Raw genomic sequence first — 22,052 nt, 5'->3', positions numbered from 1 at the left:
CAAACCCCAAAATCTCTGATTGAATCCATTGGAAAAACAGAACCAAGGGGAATTTTGGGGCAAAACCCCCAATTTTGGGCTTTTTGCTGCTCAAACCCTCAAAATTTGGGGTTTTTTTTCCCCAGAATTGGGAATTTTTTGGGGGGGAAAAATGGGAATTTCAAGCCCAAATCACCACAGGGGAAAATCCTCGGGAATTTGGGGGGAATTTGGGATTTATTTACAAATTTATGGCTGAGGAAGGACCCAAAAAGGGACAAAATTCCCCCAAAATCCAGCCCAGGGCGAATTCCAGGGGAATTGGGGGATTTGGGGGATTTTTGGGGTAGAATTGGGGTTTTTGGGGTGGAATTGGGGTTTTTGGGGTGGAATTGGGGTTTTTGGGGGTGGATTGAATTTTTGGAGGGAATTTTTGGGGCTGAATGGGTGGATTTGGGGTCAGATTTTGGGTTTTTTTGGGATCCAATTCGGGGATTTTTGGTCAGATTTGGTTTTTTTGGGATGGATTTGGATGATGGGCGAGGATTTGGGTTGGTTCTGACCAAATTCGCTTTTTTAGGGTCAGATTTGAGAATTTTTTTGGACTTTTTAGGGCTCGATTTGCCCCCACTTTGATTTCCAGGGTTCAATTTCTCCTTTTTGGGGCTCAAATTTCGTTTTTTTGGGGCCGATTCTCTCCTTCCCTTGGTGGGGAGCCTCAACTTTCCCCTCCAGCCTCAGATTTTGGGTGGATCTGGGTGGATTTTGGGTGGATTTGGGTGGATTTTGGGAGGATTTGGGTGCATTTGGGTGGATTTTGGGTGGATCTGGGTGGATTTTGAGTGGATTTGGGTGAATTTTGGTGGATTTGGGTGGATTTTGAGCAGACCTGGGTGGATTTGGAGTGGATTTGGGAGGATTTTGGGTGGATTTTGAGTGGATTTGGAGGATCTGGGTGCATTTTGAGCAGACCTGGGCAGATTTTGGGCAGATTTGAACAGACCTGGGTGGATTTTGGCAGATTTTGAGCACACCTGACCAGATTTTGGGCAGATTTGAACAGACCTGGCCGGATTTTGAGCAGATTTTGAGCAGACCTGGCTGGATTTTGAGTGGATTTGAACAGACCTGGCTGGATTTTGGGCAGATTTTGAGCACACCTGACCAGATTTTGAGCACATTTTGAGCAGACCTGGGTGGATTTTGGCAGATTTGAACAGACCTGACCAGATTTTGGGTGCATTTTGAGCACACCTGACCAGATTTTGAGCAGACCTGACCAGATTTTGGGCAGATTTGAACAGACCTGACCAGATTTTGAGCACATTTTGAGCACACCTGACCAGATTTTGAGCGCATTTTAAGCAGACCTGGCTGGATTTTGGGCAGATTTGAGCAGATTTTGAGCGCATTTTGAGCAGACCCCACCCCATTTCCATCCCCATTTCCAGCCCCATTTCCATCCCCATTTCCAGCCCCATTTTCAGCCCCAATTCCATCCCCATTTTTCCCCCATTTCCATCCCCATTTCCCCCATTTCCATCCCCATTTTTCCCCCATTTCCAGCCCCATTTTCCCCCAATTTCATCCCCATTTTCCCCCCATTTCCAGCCCCATTTCCCCCCCATTTCTCCCCCCTCACTGGCAGAAGGGCGAGGCCGTGGGGGTCGAAGCCCTTGAACACGTCCTTGAGGGAGCTGCCCCTGTCCCCGCCGTCCTCGGGGCCCTCGGGCCCGGGGCTGCCCCCCGGGAAGGGGCTCCCGGGGCCGGGCCGGGCTCCGCCTTGGCCAGGCCGAGCGCGGGGGGCCCGGGGGGCGCGGGGGGGCACGGGGAGGTTGTGCAGAGCGGCCGGGGGGCGGCGCCGCCCTCGCCCGGCCGAGGGGGCTTTGGCGCGGGGCCGGTTGTAGCTGTTGTACCTGTCCGTGCTGCCGGGCTCCGGCCGCTCCTCCGGGGGCGGCTCCAGCGCCGAGCGCCGAACGAACGGCGGCGCCTCCTTGGCCCTGGGCCCTCCTCCTCCTCCTCCTCCCGCCGCCGCCGGAGCTTTTTGGGTGGAATTGGCCTCGTTTTGGGGCTCTTTGGCGGAGCTGGAAGCAGCGGCGGCAGGAGGAGTCCCGGGGGTCGTAGAGGCTGATGGCGCTGAGCACCGAGGAGCTGCCCTGGCCGGAGCTGCCCCAGCTCAGCCGGGGGTCGTAGGGGGCGATGGGATCCTGGCGGGAATTGCCGCATTCCAGAGATTTCTGCAGCCGGGGGTCGCAGGGAGGAGGATGAGGAGGAGGAGCCTTCCTCACGCGGGGGTCGCTGGGTTTGTCCCCTCCCGAGGCCGTGACGCTTTGGAGGATCCTCGAGAGCAGCTCGAAGTCGGGCAGGGAGGATGAGGAGGATGAGGATGATAATGATGATGATGATGAAGGCGGCTCGGTCGGGGGCCCCCCGCGCCTGCCGCGGGTCCGAGGGCGGCGGAGCAGCCGAGGGTCAGAACTGGGGCACTGAGGAGGATGAGGAGCAGCAGGAGGAGGAGGAAGGTCCTGCTTGGGCAGGGGCAGCGGGATGAGATCCTCAGGGCTCCAGAGCACGGAGCGCGCCCAGGGCGGCCGCAGCAGCCGCACGTCCTTGCGGATGTGCGAGAATCGCTGGAGCTGCGAGCGCGGATCGCGCTGCGCCTGCCCCGGCGCCGCCTCCAGCGGGATGGGCGCGGGTTTGTCCCGCAGGATTCCGCTCTCCGTCCTCATCCTCGGCGCCGCCCGGGGCAGCTCTGGCGGCGGGCTCGGCCCTGGGGCCGTGCCGGGCCAGCCGCGGGTCCGAGGGGGCCTCGGCCGCGGAGCTCGGAGCCGGAGGAGGCGGCGGCGGCGGGGGGAAGCTCCGAGCTCCGCGCCAGCGCGGGTCCCGCAGCCGCGGCCGCGCCAGCCGGGGGTCGCTGGGGGCGTCCCCGGGGCCGTTCCCGGGGGCCGTTCCCGGGGGTGCCCCGGGCGCAGCTTTGCTGCCGCAGGGATTTGAGGATGGAGGTGACGCTGCTGGCGCCGTCGTCTTCATCGCTGGAGTACCAACTGCCCGGGTCACCTGGGCCGAGAGGGGAGGGAAACGAAATTAATGATTAATTATTAATGAATGAATTGTCGGGGCGCAGTCTGGCTGGTTTTGGGCTCGGGATCAGGAGTTTTGGGGCTCAGTCTGGCTGGTTTTAGGGCTCGGGATCAGGATTTTTTAGGGCTCAGATCAGGATTTTTTAAGGCTCAGTCTGGCTGGGTTTTAGAGCTCAGGATCAGGATTTTTTTGGGCTCAGGATCAGCATTTTTTTGGGGCTCATTCTGGGGATTTTTAGGGCTCAGGATCGGGATTTTTGGGGCTCATTCCGGTCGTTTCCGATCAGGATTTTTGGGGCTCATTCCGGCTGTTTCTGATCAGGATTTTTGGGGCTCATTCCGGCTGGTTTTGGGCTCAGGATTCAGGATTTTTTCGGGCTCAGGATCAGGATTTTTTGGGGGCTCATTCTGGGGATTTTTAGAGCTCAGGATCAGGATTTTGGGGGCTCATTCCGGCCGTTTCTGACCGGGATTTTTGGGGCCATTTCCGATGGGGATTTCGGTGCCGATCCCGCTCATCCCTCACCCTCCTCGTGCTCTCGGTCGCCGCCCTCGCAGCCCCTCCGCGCCCTCTCCTCGGGCCGCTGCTTGTGGCGGATGCGCAGGAACAGCGCCCGCTGCGCCCCCGAGGGCAGGAACTCGGAACGGCGCCGGGAGCGCCGGGAATGCCGGGAATGCCGGGAATGCCGGGAATGCCGCCCGCGCCCGGGGGCGCCCTCGGCCTCCAGGGACCCCTCCGGGTACAGAGCGTCCCCCCCGGGACCGTCCCCGGCCTCGTAGGAGCCGTAATCGTCTGTGGAAAAGGGAAAATGGGAATTACTGGGGGGAATTGGGGGGGAAAATGGGAATTACTGGGGGGAAAGGGGGAAAATGGGAATTATTGGGGGGTTTGGGGGGGAAAATGGGAATTACTGGGGGGGTTTGGGGGGGAAATGGGAATTATTGGGGGGGTTTGGGGTGGGAAAATGGGAATTACTGGGGATTTGGGGGAAAATGGGAATTATTGGGGGGGTTTGGGGGGAAAAGGGAGAAAATGGGAATTATTGGGGGGGGTTTGGGGGAAAATGGGAATTACTGGGGGGTTTGGGGGGAAGAGGGGGAAAATGGGGTGGGAATGGAGATTTGGGGTGAGGAGGAGGAATTTAGGGTGGAATTGGGAGATTCGGGGTGGGAAGGGGGAGATTTGGGGTGGGAAAGGGGGAATTTGGGATGGGAACAGGAATTTGGGGTGGAATTGGGGAATTCGGGGCTCACCTGCCCCCCAACCCCATTTTTCCCTCCCCCCACCCCAATTTCCCCTCCCCCCCCCCCCAATTTCCCCTCCCCTCCCCCCCCCCCGTGCTCACCTGGCCCCTCCCCCCCCGGGGGCGCGTTCCATCTCCAGCCCCTCCTGGGGGGGGTAGAAACCCCCGGGCCCCGCCCCCGCCCCTCCCCCCCCCGGTAGAAGGGGGGGCCCGGGGGGGGCAGCCCCGGGTGGGGGAGGGGCGGCTCCTCGAACCCCCCCGGGCCCAGCTCGGGGGGGGGCGGCAGCTCCGGGGGGGGGAGGGGCGGAGCCCCGGGGGGGCCCGGGAAGCGCGGGGGGGGCGGCCCCGGGTGCCTGGAACAGAGAAAAGGGGAAAAGAATGGGGTGAAAATGGGGGAAAACGGGAAAAAATGGGGGGAAAGAATGGGGTGAAAATGGGGGAAAATGGGGAAAAAATGGGGGGAAATGGGGGAAAGAATGGGGTGAAAATGGGGGAAAACGGAAAAAATGGGGGGAAAGAATGGGGTGAAAATGGGGGAAAATGGGGGGGAAAATGGGGGAAAGAATGGGGGGAAAATGGAGGAAAATGGGAATAAAAGAGGGGGAAATCCAAGGGTGGCTCCAGGTGTGTTTTGTCTGAGTGCCAGCTGTGCCCAGGTGCCCTCCCCTGCCCCCCAGCAGTGCCCAGGTGCCCCCCAGCTGTACCCAGGTGCCCCCCCAGGTGTCCCCAGGTGCCCTCACCTCACTCCCAGTTTCTCCGCCAGCTGCCCCGTGGGTGCCCTGCCCTGTTCCCCATCGGTGCCCAGGTGCCCCCAGCAGTGCCCAGCTGTACCCAGGTGTGCCCAGGTGTGCCCAGCAGTGCCCAGGTGCCCCCCAGGTGTCCCCAGGTGTCCCCAGGTGCCCCAGGTGCCCTCACCTCACTCCCAGTTTCTCCGCCAGCTGCCCCGTGGGTGTGCCCAGGTGTACCCAGGTGTGTTCCCCAGCCCCCCAGCAGTGCCCAGGTGCCCCCCAGCAGTGCCCAGGTGTCCCCAGGTGCCCCAGGTGCCCTCACCTCACTCCCAGTTTCTCCGCCAGCTGCCCCGTGGGTGCCCTGCCCTGTTCCCCAAGCAGTGCCCAGGTGCCCCCAGCTGTACCCAGGTGTGCCCAGGTGCCCCCAGCTGTACCCAGGTGTCCCCAGGTGTCCCCAGGTGCCCCAGGTGCCCTCACCTCACTCCCAGTTTCTCTGCCAGCTGCCCCGTGGGTGTGCCCAGGTGTACCCAGGTGTGTTCCCCAGCCCCCCAGGTGTACCCAGGTGTGTTCCCCAGCCCCCCAGCTGTACCCAGGTGCCCCCAGGTGCCCCCAGGTGTCCCCAGGTGCCCTCACCTCACTCCAGTTTCTCTGCCAGCTGCCCCGTGGGCCTCACCACGATCTCGAACAGGGACGGGATCTTCTTGAAGGGGTCCTGGGGGGGCTCCAGGGGGGGCTCCAGGGGGGGGCCCCGGGGGGAGGGGCAGGGGGGGCCCGGGCGGGGGGAGGGGCAGCCCGCGGGGGGGGGAGGGGGGCCGGGGGGGGGGTGGGCAGCAGCCCCACGCCCGGGGGGGGTTTGGGCAGGGGGTCGATGCCCTGCTTGCGCAGCTCCTGCAGCTCCTTCTCGTCCTGCGCGCCCGCCTCGGCGTCCTCGGCCAGCATCTGGGGAGGGAAGGGTTAAACTGGGTTAAACTGGGTTAAACTGGGATGGACTGGGACCAGGGACTGCCCCCGCCTCGGCGTCCTCGGCCAGCATCTGGGGAGGGAAGGGTTAAATGGGTTAAAAATGGGTTAAACCTGGGATGGACTGGGATGGGAATGGGGCCCGCCTCGGCGTCCTCGGCCAGCATCTGGGGAGGGAAGGGTTAAACTGGGTTAAATGGGTTAAAAATGGGTTAAACTGGGATGGGAATGGGATGACCAAACTGGGATAGACTGGGAGGGACTGGGAGAGACTGGGATGGAATGGAGTCAGGGACTGCGCCCGCCTCGGCGTCCGCCAGCATCTGTGCCTTGAACTGGGTTAAACTGGGTTAAACTGGGATGGATTGGGCATGTCCAGCTGTGCCCAGGTGTCCCCAGGTGTATCCCAGGTGTGCCTGGGTGTGCCCAGCTGTGCCCAGCTGTATCTATCTGTACCCAGGTGTACCCAGTTGTGCCCAGGTGTATCTATCTGTACCCCAGGTGTGTCCCCAGCTGTCCCAGGTGCGTTACCTTGTCCAGGAGCTGCTGGGTCTCGTCGCACAGCGGTGCATGGGAGAACATGCAGTGCCCAGGTGTGTCTGTGTGTCCCCAGGTGTCCCCAGGTGTCCCTATCTGTGCCCAGGTGTGTCCCCAGCTGTCCCCAGGTGTGTCCCCAGGTGCATTACCCTTGTCCAGGAGCTGCCAGGTCTTGTCGCACAGTGGTGCATGGGAGAACATGCAGTGCCCAGGTGTGTCCTGTGTGTGCCCAGCTGTGCCCAGGTGTATCTATCTGTGCCCAGGTGTGTCCCCAGGTGTCCCCAGCTGTCCCTATCTGTACCCAGGTGTCCCCAATTACCTTGTCCAGGAGCTGCGGGTCTCGTCGCACAGCGGTGCGTGTGAGAACATGCAGTGCCCAGCTGTACCCAGGGCAGGGTCTGTGTGTCCCCAGGTGTCCCCAGCTGTCCCCAGGTGTATCTCTCTGTACCCCAGGTGCGTTACCTTGTCCAGGAGCTGCCGGGTCTCGTCGCACAGCGGTGCATGTGAGAACATGCAGTGCCAGGTGTGTCTGTGTGTGCCCAGCTGTGCCCAGCTGTCCCCAGGTGTATCTATCTGTACCCCAGGTGTCCCAGCTGTCCCTATCTGTACCCAGGTGTCCCCAATACCTTGTCCAGGAGCTGCCGGGTCTCGTCGCACAGCGGTGCGTGTGAGAACATGCAGTGCCCAGGTGTGTCCTGTGTGTGCCAGCTGTGCCAGCTGTGCCCAGGTGTCCCAGGTGTCCCTATCTGTGCCAGGTGTGTCCCTATCTGTGCCCAGGTGTGTCCCCAGGTGCGTTACCTTGTCCAGGAGCTGCCGGGTCTCATCGCACAGCGGTGCATGGGAGAACATGCAGTGCCCAGGTGTGTCTGTGTGTGCCCAGTGTCCCCAGGTGTATCTATCTGTACCCCAGCTGTATCTATCTGTACCCCAGGTGTGTCCCCAGGTGTCCCAGGTGCGTTACCTTGTCCAGGAGCTGCCGGGTCTCGTCGCACAGCGGCGCGTGTGAGAACATGCAGTGCCAGCTGTGCCCAGGTGTGTCTGTGTGTCCCCAGCTGTGCCCAGGTGTGTCCCTATCTGTCCCAGCTGTCCCCAGGTGCGTTACCTTGTCCAGGAGCTGCCGGGTCTCGTCGCACAGCGGTGCATGTGAGAACATGCAGTCGTCGCCGTTGATGCAGAGCCCCGTGGTGTGGAACAGCTTGCACGGGAAATCCCGTGGGAATGTCAAGGAAACTTCCGGAACGCAAAACCCGGCCCAGGCCCGGCTTAGGGGACAGGCAGGCCTGGGGCTGGGCAGGTTTAGCCCAGGTCTAGCCCAGGTTTAAGCCCGGTTTATCCCGGGTTTGGTCAGGATATCGTGCATGTAGGGGCAGCTCTCGGGGGCAGTTTCAGGGCAGGTTTATCTCAGGTTCAGGCCAGGTTTATCCCCGGTTTATGCCCGGTTTATCCCGGGTTTGGTCAGGATATCGTGCACGTAGGGGCAGCTCTCGGGGGCAGTTTCAGGGCAGGGTTTATCCCTGGTTTATCCCAGGTTTGTCCCAGGTTTATCCCAGGTTTAGGCAGGGTTTAGGCCCGGTTTAGGCCCGGTTTAATCAGGATATCGTGCATGTAGGGGCAGCTCTCGGGGGCAGTTTCAGGGCAGGGTTTATCCCCGGTTTATCCCCGGTTTGTCCCAGGTTTATCCCAGGTTCAGGCAGGGTTTAGCCCACGTTTAGGCCAGGTTTATCCCCGGTTTAGGCCCGGTTTAATCAGGATATCGTGCATGTAGGGGCAGCTCTCGGCCCGCGCGCAGTACCCCGTGATGTAGAACTTGCAGAGCTCGCGCTTCTTGGGCAGCTCAATGTCATGGCTGAAGTTACAGTGGTCACCCTGCGGGGGGGACAGGGGGGACACAGGTGAGATAAAGGTGGGACACAGATGGAAATGTGTGACCCAGGTGTGACCCAGGTGTGACCCAGGTGTGACCCAGGTGTGACCCAGCTGCAATGGGGACCCCCCCCCCACCCCAAGTGCCCTCCCCAGGTGCCCTCACCCAGGTACAATTGGGGACCCCCAGGTGCCCCCCCCAGGTACATTTGGGGACCCCTCAGGTGCCCTCCCCAGGTGTCCTTATCCAGGTGCCCTCCCCAGGTGCCCTGTCCCAGGTACAATTGGGGACCCCCAGGTGTCCTTACCTAGGTGCCCCCTCCCAGCTACAATTGGGGACCCCCAGGTACCCCCCAGGTACCCCCCAGGTGCTCTCCCCAGGTGTCCTTACCCAGGTGCCCTGTCCCAGGTACAATTGGGGACCCCCAGGTGCCCCTCCAGGTGCCCTGTCCCAGGTGTCCTTACCCAGGTGCCCTCACCCAGGTACAATTGGGGACCCCCAGGTGCCCCCCCAGGTGCCCTCACCCAGGTACAATTGGGGACCCCCAGGTGTCCTTACCCAGGTGCCCTCCCAGGTGCCCCCCCAGGTACAATTGGAGACCCCCAGGTGCCCCCCCAGGTACAATTGGAGACCCCCAGGTGTCCTTACCCAGGTACAATTGGAGACCCCCAGGTGCCCTTACCCAGGTGCCCTGTCCCAGGTACAATTGGGGACCCCCAGGTGCCCTTACCCAGGTGCCCCCCCAGGTACAATTGGGGACCCCCAGGTGCCCTGTCCCAGGTACAATTGGAGACCCCCAGGTGCCCTTACCCAGGTGCCCTGTCCCAGGTACAATTGGGGACCCCCAGGTGTCCTTACCCAGGTGCCCTCACCCAGGTGCCCCCCCAGGTACAATTGGGGACCCCCCCCAGGTGTCCTTACCCAGGTACAATTGGAGACCCCCAGGTGCCCTTACCCAGGTGCCCTGTCCCAGGTACAATTGGGGACCCCCAGGTGCCCTGTCCCAGGTGTCTTTACCCAGGTGCCCCCCCAGGTACAATTGGGGACCCCCAGGTGTCCTTACCCAGGTGCACCTGCCCTCCACGAAGTACTTGCAGATCACCTTCCCCTTCTTGTCCGAGGGCAGGTGAGCCTTGTCCTCCCGCCGGTACCCGCCCCCGTCCTGGGGCAAAACGGGGAGAAAACGGGGAAAAACGGGAAAAAATGGGGAAAAACGGGAAAAAACGGGAAAAAATGGGAATTTTGGGGGAAGAAATGGGAAAAGAAATGGGGGAAAGTGGGAAAAAAAACCAGGAAAAACTCCAAAATGGGTTTTTGAAAATGGGAGGGAGTTTAGGGGGTGCTGAGGCAAAAATCCTGGGAATTTGAGGGGGAAATTTGGGAATTTGAGGTACTCACCCCCATGTCCTCACAGGTTTTTGGGGTTTCAGGGTTTCTGGGCAGGATTTTTGGGAATTCCAGGGGGATTTTTTGGAAGTTTTGGGAATTCCAAGAGGATTTTGGGAATTCCAGGGGGATTTTGGGGCCACTCACCCCCATGTCCTCAAAGGTTTTTGGGGTTTCTGGGCAGGACTTTTGGGCATTCCAGGGGGATTTTGGGGATTTCAGGGGGATTTTTGGGAATTCCAGGGGGATTTTGGGATTCCAGGGGGACTCTGGGGATTCCAGGGGGATTTGGGGGATTCCAGGGGGATTTTGGGGTGACTTTGGGGTGACTCTGGGGGTTTTTGGGGCACTCACCCCCATGTCCTCAAAGGTTTTTGGGGTTTCTGGGCAGGATTTTTGGGAAGTTTTAGGAATTCCAGGGGGATTTTTGGGACGTTTTGGGGATTGCAGGGGGACTCTGGGGATTCCAGGGGGATTTTGGGGTGACTTTGGGGGGGTTTTTGGGGCGCTCACCCCCATGTCCTCGTCGTAGAAGTCGTCGTCCTCGTGGCCGCCCTTTCCCATCGCGCTGCGGCCCCGGCCCCGGCCCCGGCCCGGCCCCTTGGGACCCCGGCCCCCCCCGGGGACCTCGGGGACCTCGGGAACCTCGGCCTGGAATGGGAATGGGGATTTGGGATTTGGGAATTTGGGGATTGGGGATTGGGAATTTGGGGATTGGGGATTTGGGGATTTGGGGATTCCCAGACCCAGCCCCGGCCCGGCCCCTTGGGACCCCGGCCCCCCCCGGGGACCTCGGGGACCTCGGCCTGGAATGGGAATGGGGATTTGGGAATTGGGGATTTGGGATTTGGGATTGGGGATTGGGGATTGGGGATTGGGAATTTGGAGATTGGGGATTGGGAACTCCCAGACCCAGCCCCGGCCCGGCCCCTTGGGACCCCGGCCCCCCCCGGGGACCTCGGGGACCTCGGCCTGGAATGGGAATGGGGATTGGGGATTTGGGGATTGGGGATTGGGGATTGGGATTTGGGGATTGGGGATTGCGGATGGGGGATTTGGGGATTGGGAATTGGGGATTTGGGGATTTGGGGATTGGGAATTGGGAATTTGGGATTTGGGGATTCCCAGACCCAGCCCCGGCCTGGCCCCTTGGGACCCCGGCCCCCCCGGGGACCACGGGGACCTCGGCCTGGAAATGGGATTGGGAATTGGGAATTTGGGGATTGGGGATTTGGAATTTCGGGGTTGGGATTTGGGGATTGGGGATTTGGGGATTGGGATTTGGGCTGGATTTGGGTCAGAGTTAGGCTGGGGTTTGGGGATTTTGGCGTTTGGGGATTTGGGGTTTGGGGATTTGGGGTTTGGGGATTTGGGGATTGAGATTTGGGTCAGAGTTAGGCTGGGGTTTGGGGATTTTGGGACTTTGGGATTTTGGGGTTTGGGGATTTTGGGATTTGGGGATTTTGGGGTTTGGGGATTTTGGGGGTTTGGGATTTGGGGATTTGGGGTTTTGGGGATTTGGCGTTTGAGGATTTTGGGGTTTGGGGATTTTGGGATTTGGGGATTTTGGGGTTTGGGATTTGGGATTTTGGGGTTTGGGGATTTGGGATTTGGGCTGGATTTGGGTCAGTTAGGTTGGGATTTGGGATTTTGGGGTTTGGGGATTTTGGGATTTGGGGATTTTGGGGTTTGGGATTTGGGGATTTTTTGGATTTTGGGATTTTGGGGTTTGGGTGGGAGCCCCCTCACCGCGGCCGCCCCGGTCCTTGCTGCGCCTGTACTGCGAGAGCTCCTTGGCAAAGTCGTCAAAGTCGTCATCGCCCAGCGGCTCCTCGGGGTCACAGTACTGGGAAAAACACGGGAATTCCACGGGAAATTGGGAAAAAAACCCGGGAATTCCGTGGGATATTGGGATACTGGGGAAAAACGTGAATTCCACGGGAAATTGGGAAAAAAAACGGGAATTCCATGGGAAATTGGGATCAACGGGAATTCCGTGGGATATTGGGATGGGGAAAATGGGAATTCCGTGGGAATTCAGTTGGGCTGGACCCTAGGATGGGGCTGGAATTCCCTCCGGAACCCCAAGATGGGGTCGGAATCCTGGGATGTGGCTGGGAATGTCAGGATAGGAAAGCCAGGACTGGGTCAGAATTCCTTGGATTCCAAAACCCCAGGACAGGCTCAGAATTCCCAGAATTCCCCAAATTCCCCCAGGACAGGCTCAGAATTCCCTTGGGAATATCCCAGGGCAGGCTCAGAATTCCCTGGGAAATTCCTGGGATTCCCAAACCCCAGGACAGGCTCAGAATTCCCCAAATTCCCCCAGGACAGGCTCAGAATTCCCTCGGGAATCCCAGGACAGGCTCAGGATTCCCAAACCTCGGGATTGGGTCAGAATTCCCTCGGGACAGGCTCAGAATTCCCAGAATTTCCCCAGGACAGGCTCGGAATTCCCGGGAAATCCCCGCATTCCCGGGACATCCCCGCATTCCCGGGACATCCCCGCTCACCTCCAGCTCCTCCTCGAACGCCTCCTCCTCATCCTCGGGGTCGCTGCGGGCGCGGCCCCGCCCCCGGCCCCGCCCCGGGCCCCGCCCCGGGCCCCGCGCGCGGCCCCGGAACCCGCGGCAGCCCCGGGCACCGCGACCTGCGGGAAAATGGGGAAAAAACACGGGAAAATGGGAAAAACCGGGAAAAATGGGAAAAAACGGGAAACACAGAACCCGCGGCAGCCCCGGGCACCGCGACCTGCGGGAAAATGGGGAAAAAACACGGGAAAATGGGAAAAACCGGGAAAAATGGGAAAAAACGGGAAACACAGAACCCGCGGCAGCCCCGGGCACCGCGACCTGCGGGAAAATGGGGAAAAACCACGGGAAAATGGGAAAAACGGGGAAAAATGGGAAATACAGAACCCGCGGCAGCCCCGGGCACCGCGACCTGCGGGAAAATGGGGAAAAACCACGGGAAAATGGGAAAAACCGGGAAAAATGGGAAATACAGAACCCGCGGCAGCCCCGGGCACCGCGACCTGCGGGAAAATGGGGAAAAAACACGGGAAAATGGGAAAAACCGGGAAAAACCGGGAAACACAGAACCCGCGGCAGCCCCGGGCACCGCGACCTGCGGGAAAATGGGGAAAAAACACGGGAAAATGGGAAAAACGGGGAAAAATGGGAAATACAGAACCCGCGGCAGCCCCGGGCACCGCGACCTGCGGGAAAATGGGGAAAAACCACGGGAAAATGGGAAAAACCGGGAAAAATGGGAAATACAGAACCCACGGCAGCCCCGGGCACCGCGACCTGCGGGAAAAACAACGGGGAAATGGGGAAAAACCACGGGAAAATGGGAAAAATGGGAAACACAGAACCCGCGGCAGCCCCGACCTGGGGGAAAATGAGGGGAAAAATGGGGAAAATGGGAAAAAAAAGGGAAAAAACGGGAACCCCCGGCCCCGGAAGCGCGACCACCGCGGCAACCCCGACGTGGGGAAAAATGGGGGAAAAACACGGGAAAATGGGAAAAACGGGAAAACCCCGGCCCCGGAACCCGCGGCCACCGCGGCCACCCCGACCTGGGGAGAAATGGGGGAAAATGGAAAAAAAAGGGGAAAAAAAGGGAAAAACCGGGAAAACCCCGGCCCCGGAACCCGCAGCTGCCTCGGCAACCGCGACCGGGGGAGAAAATGAGGGGAAAAATGGGGAAAAAATGGGAAAAAACGGGAACCCCCGGCCCCAGAACCCGCGGCGGCCCCGGCCACCCCAACCTGGGGAGAAAATGAGGGGAAAAATGGGAAAAAATGGGAAAAAAATGGGAAAAAACGGGAAACCCAGAACTCGGAAGCCGCGGCCACCGCGACCTGGGGAAAACAATGGGAAAATGGGGGAAAAACACGGGAAAATGGAAAAAAACGGGAAAACCCCGGCCCTGGAACCCGCGGCAGCCCCGGGCACCACAACCTGGGGGGAAAATGAGGGGAAAAATGGGGAAAAACCACGGGAATGTTTTTTTCATGTGTTTTTGTGGGGGTTTTTTTTGTGTTTTTTCATGGTTTTTGGTGGTTTTTTCATGGATTTTTGTGGGGTTTTTTGGTGTTTTTTTCATGGGTTTTTGTGGGGTTTTTTTGGTGGTTTCTTTATGGTTTTTTGGTGGTTTTTTTGGTGGCTTTTTCATGGTTTTTTGGTGGTTTTTCAATGGTTTTTTGTGAGGTTTTTTGATTTTTTTTCATGGTTTTTTGTGGGGTTTTTTGGTGTGTTTTTTCATGTTTTTTTTGTGGGGATTTTTGGTGGTTTTTTAATGGTTTTTTTGGTGTTTTTTCATGGTTTTTGTGGTGCTTTTTCATGGGGTTTTTTTGGTTTTTTTCATGGTTTTTTGGTGGTTTTTTCATATTTTTTGTTGTTTTTTGGTGGTTTTTTTATGGTTTTTGTAGGGTTTTTTGGTGTTTTTTTTATGGGTTTTTTTGCTGCTTTTTCATGGTTTTTTGTGGTTTTTTTTGCCGTTTTTTCACGGTTTTTCATGGTTTTTAATTTAAATTTAAATTTTTCCCCATTTTTCCCCATTTTTCCCCATCTCCCCCTACCTCTGGCGCGGTGCCCCCCGTCCTTGCAGCGCCGGTATTGGTTCAGCTCCTTGGAGAAATCGTCAAAGTCGTCCTTGGGCGCCTCCTCCTCCTCCTCGGCCTCAAAGGGCCCGAAATCCTCGGGCTCGAAATCCTCATAGGAGCCCCCATAGGAACCCTTGGGGTCCCCCTTGGCGTGGCCCTTCCGGGGCAGCTGGGAGTACTGGTGGGACTGGGAATGGCATGGGAGAGGCTGGCATCCAGAATTCCCAAAAAAACCCAAAAAATTCCCCCCAAAAAATCCCCAAAGAATGCCAAAATATCCCAAAAATTCCCCCAAAAATTCCCCAAAAATTCCCTCAAATTCCTGCTCATTCTGGGGCAACTGGGAGTACTGGTGGGACTGGGAATGGCATGGGAGAGTCTGGCATCCGGAATTCCCAAAAAATTCCCAAAAATTCCCAAAAAAATTCCCATAAAAATCCCCCCCAAAATGCCAAAATATCCCCAAAAATTCCCCAAAAAATTCCCCAAAAATTCCCCCAAAAATTCTCCAAAAATTCCCCCAAATTCCCACTCATTCCGGGGCAACTGGGAGCACTGGTGGGACTGGGAATGGCATGGGACATGTTGGGATCCAGAATTCCCAAAAAATCCCCAAAAATTCCCCAAAATTCCCAGTGACCATTCCCAGTTTCCATTCGCAGCATTTCCCAGTTTCCATTCCCAGTATTCCCAGTATAATTCACGGGGTACACTGGGCTGTATTCCCGGTATTTCCCAGTTCCCATTCCCAGTATTCCCAGTATAACTCACAGGATAAACTGGGCTGTATTCCCGGTATTTCCCAGTTCCCATTCCCAGTATTCCCAGTATAACTCACAGGATACACTGGGCTGTATTCCCGGTATTTCCTGTGTCCCTTCTCCCCAGGGCTGTAGTCGGAGTCGTCGCTCAAATCCGACAAATCCTCGCTGGATGAGGCGTGGCGCTGAAAAAGCCCGGAAAATCCCGAAAATCCCGGAAAATCAGCCCTGAGCCCTTCCCAAAGCCTGGAATTCCCTTCCCAACCCCTGGAATTCCCTTCCCCAATGGGAAAACAATGGGGGAACAATGGGGGACAATGGGGGACAATGGGAACAGTGGGGAACAATGGGGGACAATGGGGAACAATGGGGGAACAATGGGGAACAATGGGGAACAATGGGGGAACAATGGGGGAACAATGGGGGAACAATGGGGGAAACAATGGGGGAACAATGGGGAACAATGGGGAACAATGGGGGGACAATGGGAAACAATGGGGGACAATGGGGAAACAATGGGGGACAATGGGGGACAATGGGGAACAATGGGGGAACAATGGGGAACAATGGAAAACAATGGGGGACAATGGGGAACAATGGGGAACAATGGGGAACAATGGGGAACAATGGAAAACAATGGGGGACAATGGGGAAAACAATGGGGAACAATGGGGGACAATGGGGAACAATGGGGAACAATGGGGGGACAATGGGGGGAACAATGGGAACAATGGGGAACAATGGGGGACAATGGGGGGACAATGGGGAACAATGGGGGGACAATGGGGAAAACAATGGGGGAACAATGGGAAACAATGGGGGGGGGACAATGGGACCCCTGAGCGTCCCCAAATCCCAATTTTGTGGAATTCCCCAATCCCCACCTTGTGCTTGGATTTTCTCTTTTTCTTGGACCTCCTCTTGTCCTTGTCCTTGCGGCGTTTGCGCTTCAGCCTCCGGTGGGGTTTGTCCCTGTCCCTGTCCCTGTCCCTGTCCCTGTCCCTGTCCTCGCTGGAGCCGCAGCGGCGCCGCTGGGGCCGCGCCTGGGCCGGGGCCTCGTCCCCACCATCGTCCTCCAGCTCGCCCTCCTCCAGCTCCCCATCCTCCCTGCAAGGGAAAAATGGGGGTTTTTGGGGAAAAAATGGGATTTTTCGGGGTTTTTTTGGGGAAAAAATGGGATTTTTGGGGGAAAAAATGGGATTTTTCGGGGGTATTTGGGGAAAAAAAGGGAATTTTTGGGCTTTTTTTGGTGAAAAAATGGGATTTTTATGGGGTTTTTCAGGGGGAAAATGGCAGGGATTTGCTGGGGTTTGGAGGGGACAATGGGGATTGTGGATCCTCCTGCAGCTCCTCATTGTCCCTGGGAGGGGAAAATGGGAATTTTGTGGGGTTTTTGGGGGTAAATAACGGGGATTTTATGGGGTTTGTGCTCCTGTTTGCGCTTGTGCAAGAACTGGGGTTGGGATCAGGATTGGGGTCAGGAATTCTTGGAGTCATTGTTGCCCCCATCGTCCTCCAGCTCGCCCTGCCCCAGCTCTCCATCCTTCCTGAGAGGAGAAAATAATGGGGATCTTAGGGGAAAAATGGGATTTTGGGGAAAAAATGGGATTTTTTGGGCTTTTTCTGGTGAAAAAATGGGATTTTTATGGGGTTTTTTGGGGGGAAAATGGCAGGGATCTGCTGGGGTAAATGGGGATTGTGGATCCTCCTGCAGCTCCTTGTCCTCTCTAGAAATAAACCCAGGAATTTTATGGGGTTTTTAGGGGTAAAAATGGGGATTTTATGGGTTTTTTTGGGGGTAAATAATGGGGATTTTGTGGGGTTTTTGGGGGGTAAATGACGGGGATTTTGTGGGGTTTGTGCTCCTGTTTGTGCTTGTGCAAGAACTGGGGTTGGGGTCAGGATTGGGGTCAGGACTTTTGGGGCCATTGCTGCCCCCATCGTCCTCCAGCTCGCCCTGCTCCATGAGGGAAAAATAATGGGGATTTTATGGGGTTTGGGGGGAAAAAAATGGGCGGTTTTGGGAAAAAATGGGATTTTTATGGGTTTTTTTGGTTGGAAAATAGGATTTTTATGGGGTTATTTGGGGGAAAAATCACAGGAATTTGCTGGGGTTTGGGGTGTAAATAATGGGAATTTCCTGGGGTTTTGGGGGGCACAGCTGGGGACACCTGGGTACACTTGGGATATACCTGGGGACACGTGGGGACACCTGGGATATACCTGGGGACACGTGGGGACACCTGGGATACTTCTGGGGACACCTGGGGCACACTTGGGATATACCTGGGGACAGCTGGGATTGCCTACAACACACCTGGGGCACTCTGGGACACATCTGGACACACCTGGACGCCCCTGGGCACACCTGGGACAGAGCTGGGGACAGCAGGGAACACCTGGGAACACCTAAGGCACACATGGGGACAGCTGGGACACACCTGGACACCCCTGGGGACACTTGGGACACACCTGGGGACACCTGGGACACACCGGGGGACACCTGGGCACAGCTGGGAACAGCTGGGGCACATTTGGACACAGATGGGGCACACATGGGACACACCTGGGCACACTTGGGACACACCGGGGCACACCTGGGGCACATTTGGGCACACCTGGGCACAGCTGGGCACACCTGGGGACACCTGGGACACACCGGGGCACCCCTGGGCACACCTGGGGCACATTTGGGCACACCTGGGGACTGCTGGGGACACCTGGACACACCTGGGATACACCTGGGCACAGCTGGGCACACCTGGGGCACATTTGGGCACAGCTGGGGCACACCTGGACACCCCTGGGGACACTTGGGATACATCTGGGGACACCTGGGCACGGCTGGAACGGATCTGGACACCCCTGGGGACACCTGGGCACACGTGGGGCACATTTGGGCACACCTGGGGACTGCTGGGGACACCTGGGCAGAGCTGGGGACACCTGGACACACCTGGGGTACAGCTGGGGACACCTGGGGAGCCCTGGGACACACTTGGGTCACACCTGGGCACATCTGGGGCACACATGGGGACATATCTGGACACACCTAGGGCACAGCTGGGACACACTGGGGACACCTGGGACACATTTGGGCAGCCCTGGGACACACTTGGGACACCCCTGGGACACACCTGGGGACACCTGGGGTACAATGGGGCACACTGGGCACACCTGGGAACAGCTGGGGACACCTGGGGACACCAGGGGCACACCTGGGGCACAGCTGGGACACACTTGGGACACCCCTGAGGACACCAGGGCACACCTGGACACACCTGGGCAAAGCTGGGGACACCTGGACACACCTGGAGGGCAGGGGCAGTGTGAGGTGCTTTTTACCACCTTTTGTTGATGACTTTCACACATTTTCCAGCCATTTCCACCAACTTTTCCACTTTTCTGCTGTGGATTTGGGGCTGTCGCACCTGGAAACGCCCCTGGTTTGGGATTTTGGGGTTTTTTGGGGTTTTTTTGGGGGGATTTTGGGAATTGTGTGCTTTTGTGACGTTTTTTGGGGAGGGTTCTGCTTGGTTTGGGACACACTGGGGGATTTACACGTGGGGGCACCAAGGGAAGGGGGCAAAAGGCACCAAAAAATGCAAAATTCCACATTTTCCACCCGTTTCCCACCCATTGCCCACATGGAAATGAAGCCCAGCCCCCAAATTCCCTGCATTTGCCTTTTTTCCCAGCAAAACCCCCCAAAATCCCTGGGTTTCCTCATTTTCTTACAGAAATATCCCCAAATCTCCCTTATTTTGCTATTTTATCCCTAAAATACCCCAAACTGCCTAAATTTACAAATTTCCCCCTAAAAATTCACTTTTTTCCCCCTAAAAATACCCAAAAAATTCCCTTATTTCACCACTTTTCCTAAATAAACCCCAAACTGCCTGGATTTACCTTTTTTCCCTAAAAACACCCCCAAATTCCCTTATTTCACCCTTTTTTCCTTTAAAATACCCCCAAACTCCCTGGATTTACCTTTTTATCCCCAAAAATATCCCCCAAAAATCCATAATTCCCCTTTTCTTCCTAAAAATACCCCCAAACTCCCTGGATTTACCTTTTTCCCCCTAAAAATTCACTTTTTTCCCCTAAAAATACCCCTAAACCCCCCAAATTCCCTTTTTCCCCTACAAACACCCTCAAAATCCCCAGATTTTCCTTTTTCCCCCTAAAAATTCTTTTAATCCCCCTAAAAAATCCCCAAATTCCCTTTTATTCCCCCAAAACTCCCCCAAATTCACAATTTTCCTACAAATTCCCCCAAACCCTCCCTGATTTCACCTTTTTTCCTCTTTTTCTCACATTATTTGGATTAAAGTACCCAAAAAAGAGGAAATCCCAGAAATGGCTGGGAGTGATTGTGTGGAGGGGTCCCCAAGAGAGGGAAAAGGGAATTTTTGGGGGCAGATTTGGAGATTTTGGAACTTTTTAAATCCCTGCAGGGACCCCCAAACCTCCTGATCCAAATCTGGGGGGATTTTAAGGGAATAAATGGAATTTTTATGAGGGAATAAAGAACTTATTAAGGATCACCTCCAAAAAATGGGGCTAAACCCCCCCAAAAAGAGTTAAAATCCCCCAAAATAGGGGTTAAATCCCCCCAATACCTAAATATTCCTTAAAAAAGGGTTAAATACTCCCAAAAACCCCAAAAACCCAACTAGAGCCCCCCTCTGAAAAGAGAAATTGCCCAAGAGGAGCTGAACCCCTAAAATCCCCCAAATTAGGATTTTAATCCCCAAAAATGGGTTAACCCCCCCCCAAAAATGGTCTAAAATCCCCCAAAGCTTGAGATCACCCCCAATAAAAGAGTTTTAGTATTTCCTACAGGGAAATTCGACCCTTCCCCAAAAAATCCCCTAAAAAAGGGTGGGGCCCTCTTAGGGAGGACTCAAAGCCCCCAAATTTGGGTTCAACCCCCCCCAGCACCCCCCAAAAATGCCCTAAATCCTTTCCCCAGGGATCATCCCTGCAAAAAATCACCCAAAATGTCCCCAAATCCCCTCCCACCCCACCTGAGGCCTGCACTGCCTTCATCCCCTCTTCTTCCTCCTCAGGAAGGCCCCAAAACCCTCCTCAGGCCCTTCCTCACCCTCCTCTTCCTCAAATCCCCCTCAGGCCCTTCCTCTTCCTCTTCAAACCCCCCTCAGCTCCTTCCTCACCCTCGGGACCACCCCCAAATCCCCCTCAGCTCCTTCCTCACCCTCCTCCTCCTCACACCCTCCCCAAATTCCACCCAGCTCCTTCCTCTTCCTCCTCAAATCCCCCTCAGGCCCTTCCTCATCCTCAGGACCACCCCCAAATCCCCCTCAGCTCCTTCCTCACCCTCCTCTTCCTCAAATCCCCCTCAGGCCCTTCCTCAAACCCCCCTCAGCTCCTTCCTCACCCTCCTCAAATCCCCCTCAGGCCTTTCCTCCTCCTCACGCCCCCCCCCCAAATCCCCCTCAGCTCCTTCCTCACCCCCCCCATCCCCCTCAGGCCCTTCCTCACCCTCCTCAGAGCCTCCCGGGCCTCCCCCGATCCCCTCTGGCCCTTCCTCACCCTCCTCCTCCTCCTCCTCGTCCTCCCCCCCAGGCCGCCCCCCCTCAGCCCCTGGGCCCTGCCTGCCCCCCCCCCTCCCGTCCCCCTCCCCTCCCGCCGCCCCCTCCCCAAACCTGGTCCGGCGCGCCGGACCGACCCCCAGCCACACAGAGAAGGCGCTCGGGAGAGGCGGTTACTGGACCTTTCGTCCGGGCCGTGATGGTGGCCTTGGAGCGGCGGCGGCGGCCGGGGGAGGCTGCAGCTGCCGTGGCAGGACGGAGAAGGGGGAGTGCAGTGCGGGCTGGGGGGGGAAGCGGCGGCGGCGGGGGGGACACTCGGGCTCTCCACGGCCATGGGCAACGGGCAGGGGGTGGAGAACGGGGGGCACAGTCACTGAACGGCGCGGGGGGCTCGGCCCGGCGGCTCCTCCGCCCGCGCCCCGCGCTCCGCGGGCGGACACACAAAATGGCGCCCGCCCTGAGGCAGCGCCCCGGCGGCCGCCGGAAACAGCCGAGCGCCGCCGGAAACAGCCGAGCGCTGCCTCTTCGGACGGTGCCGAAAGGCGGCGGGAATGCACGAAGAGCTCGTCGGGTTCTTCCGGTTGATGCCGAGCGTTTCCGAGCGCCTCCGAAGTTCTCCGAATTCTCACGAGGTTTTCCGAATGTTTCCGAAAGCCTTCGTACGTGGGGATTTTCTTAAGAGTTTTAGAGGAAATTTTACTAGAAAAAAAAATTTAAGGAGATTTGGAGTGTTTTCTCCTCACGGATTCCTCTTTCCCTACCCAAAATCCCTGCCAAATCCACTGTGCCCGTTGATTTGGACTCAATGTTCCCCCAAAATCCTCTTCCCACCTGGAGTTCAGCTCAGGACAGGGGATTTCCACTGGTCACGGGATGTTTCTCCACATCCAAATGTCGGTCGGCAAAAAAAACCAAACTCAAACCCCCAAAATGTCGTGAATTTGTAGGAAAATCGGTGCGAGGTGAGAGGAGCGGGAAGGGAGTTAGGGATCTGCCCGTGACTTGGAAAAAAACAACGTAGATTTTGTAAAACCAGGGGAAAACAACTCCAAAACCCCCGATTTTTCTAATTATTGACGGGATTTTTGCACCGGTTTGGCCGCTTCGTTTCTTTGGGACGGGGACATCACGGGATTTCCGCGAAGTTCTCCAAAACTCTCCGAGTGTTCCCGAAGTTCTCCGACGCGTTCCGAAGATTTCCGAAGACTGACGGAGGCGCGCTCGGAACGTTTCCGAAAGTCTCCTAACGAGGCTGACGGAGATTGATGAAGCCAATGGGCGATGGCGGGAACGCCCTCAATGGGAGGAGGACGAGTCCATCTGGGTGTGGAAAGCGGGGGGGGAACAAC

At 57.2% G+C, this 22,052-nt stretch overlaps 1 protein-coding gene across 1 annotated transcript; it reads right to left on the bottom strand.

Moving 5' to 3' along the window:
- Nucleotides 1–1,325: 1,325 nt before the first annotated feature.
- On the bottom strand, nt 1,326–21,987 carry ZC3H4 (zinc finger CCCH-type containing 4). The gene is given in 22 exon segments (XM_071421206.1): nt 1,326–2,089; nt 2,091–2,690; nt 2,692–2,709; nt 2,711–3,036; nt 3,586–3,852; nt 4,406–4,656; nt 5,509–5,666; nt 5,669–5,748; nt 5,751–5,970; nt 7,631–7,740; nt 8,283–8,394; nt 9,456–9,554; nt 10,292–10,429; nt 10,541–10,578; nt 10,736–10,750; nt 11,528–11,624; nt 12,292–12,428; nt 14,364–14,574; nt 15,226–15,333; nt 16,033–16,255; nt 20,886–21,402; nt 21,535–21,987. Coding segments are annotated over 21 exon segments (3,987 nt in total). The 5' UTR covers nt 21,038–21,402; nt 21,535–21,987; the 3' UTR covers nt 1,326–1,462.
- Between the last annotated feature and the right edge of the window lie 65 nt (nt 21,988–22,052).

This window comes from Agelaius tricolor, unplaced genomic scaffold, assembly GCF_023055355.1.
Source record: "Agelaius tricolor isolate 1412-34295 unplaced genomic scaffold, bAgeTri1.0.p SCAF_199, whole genome shotgun sequence".
In the NCBI taxonomy this organism is placed as follows: Eukaryota; Metazoa; Chordata; class Aves; order Passeriformes; family Icteridae; genus Agelaius; species Agelaius tricolor.
Note: the sequence above shows the minus strand (reverse complement) of the source record. Positions and strands in the feature narration are given on the sequence as shown.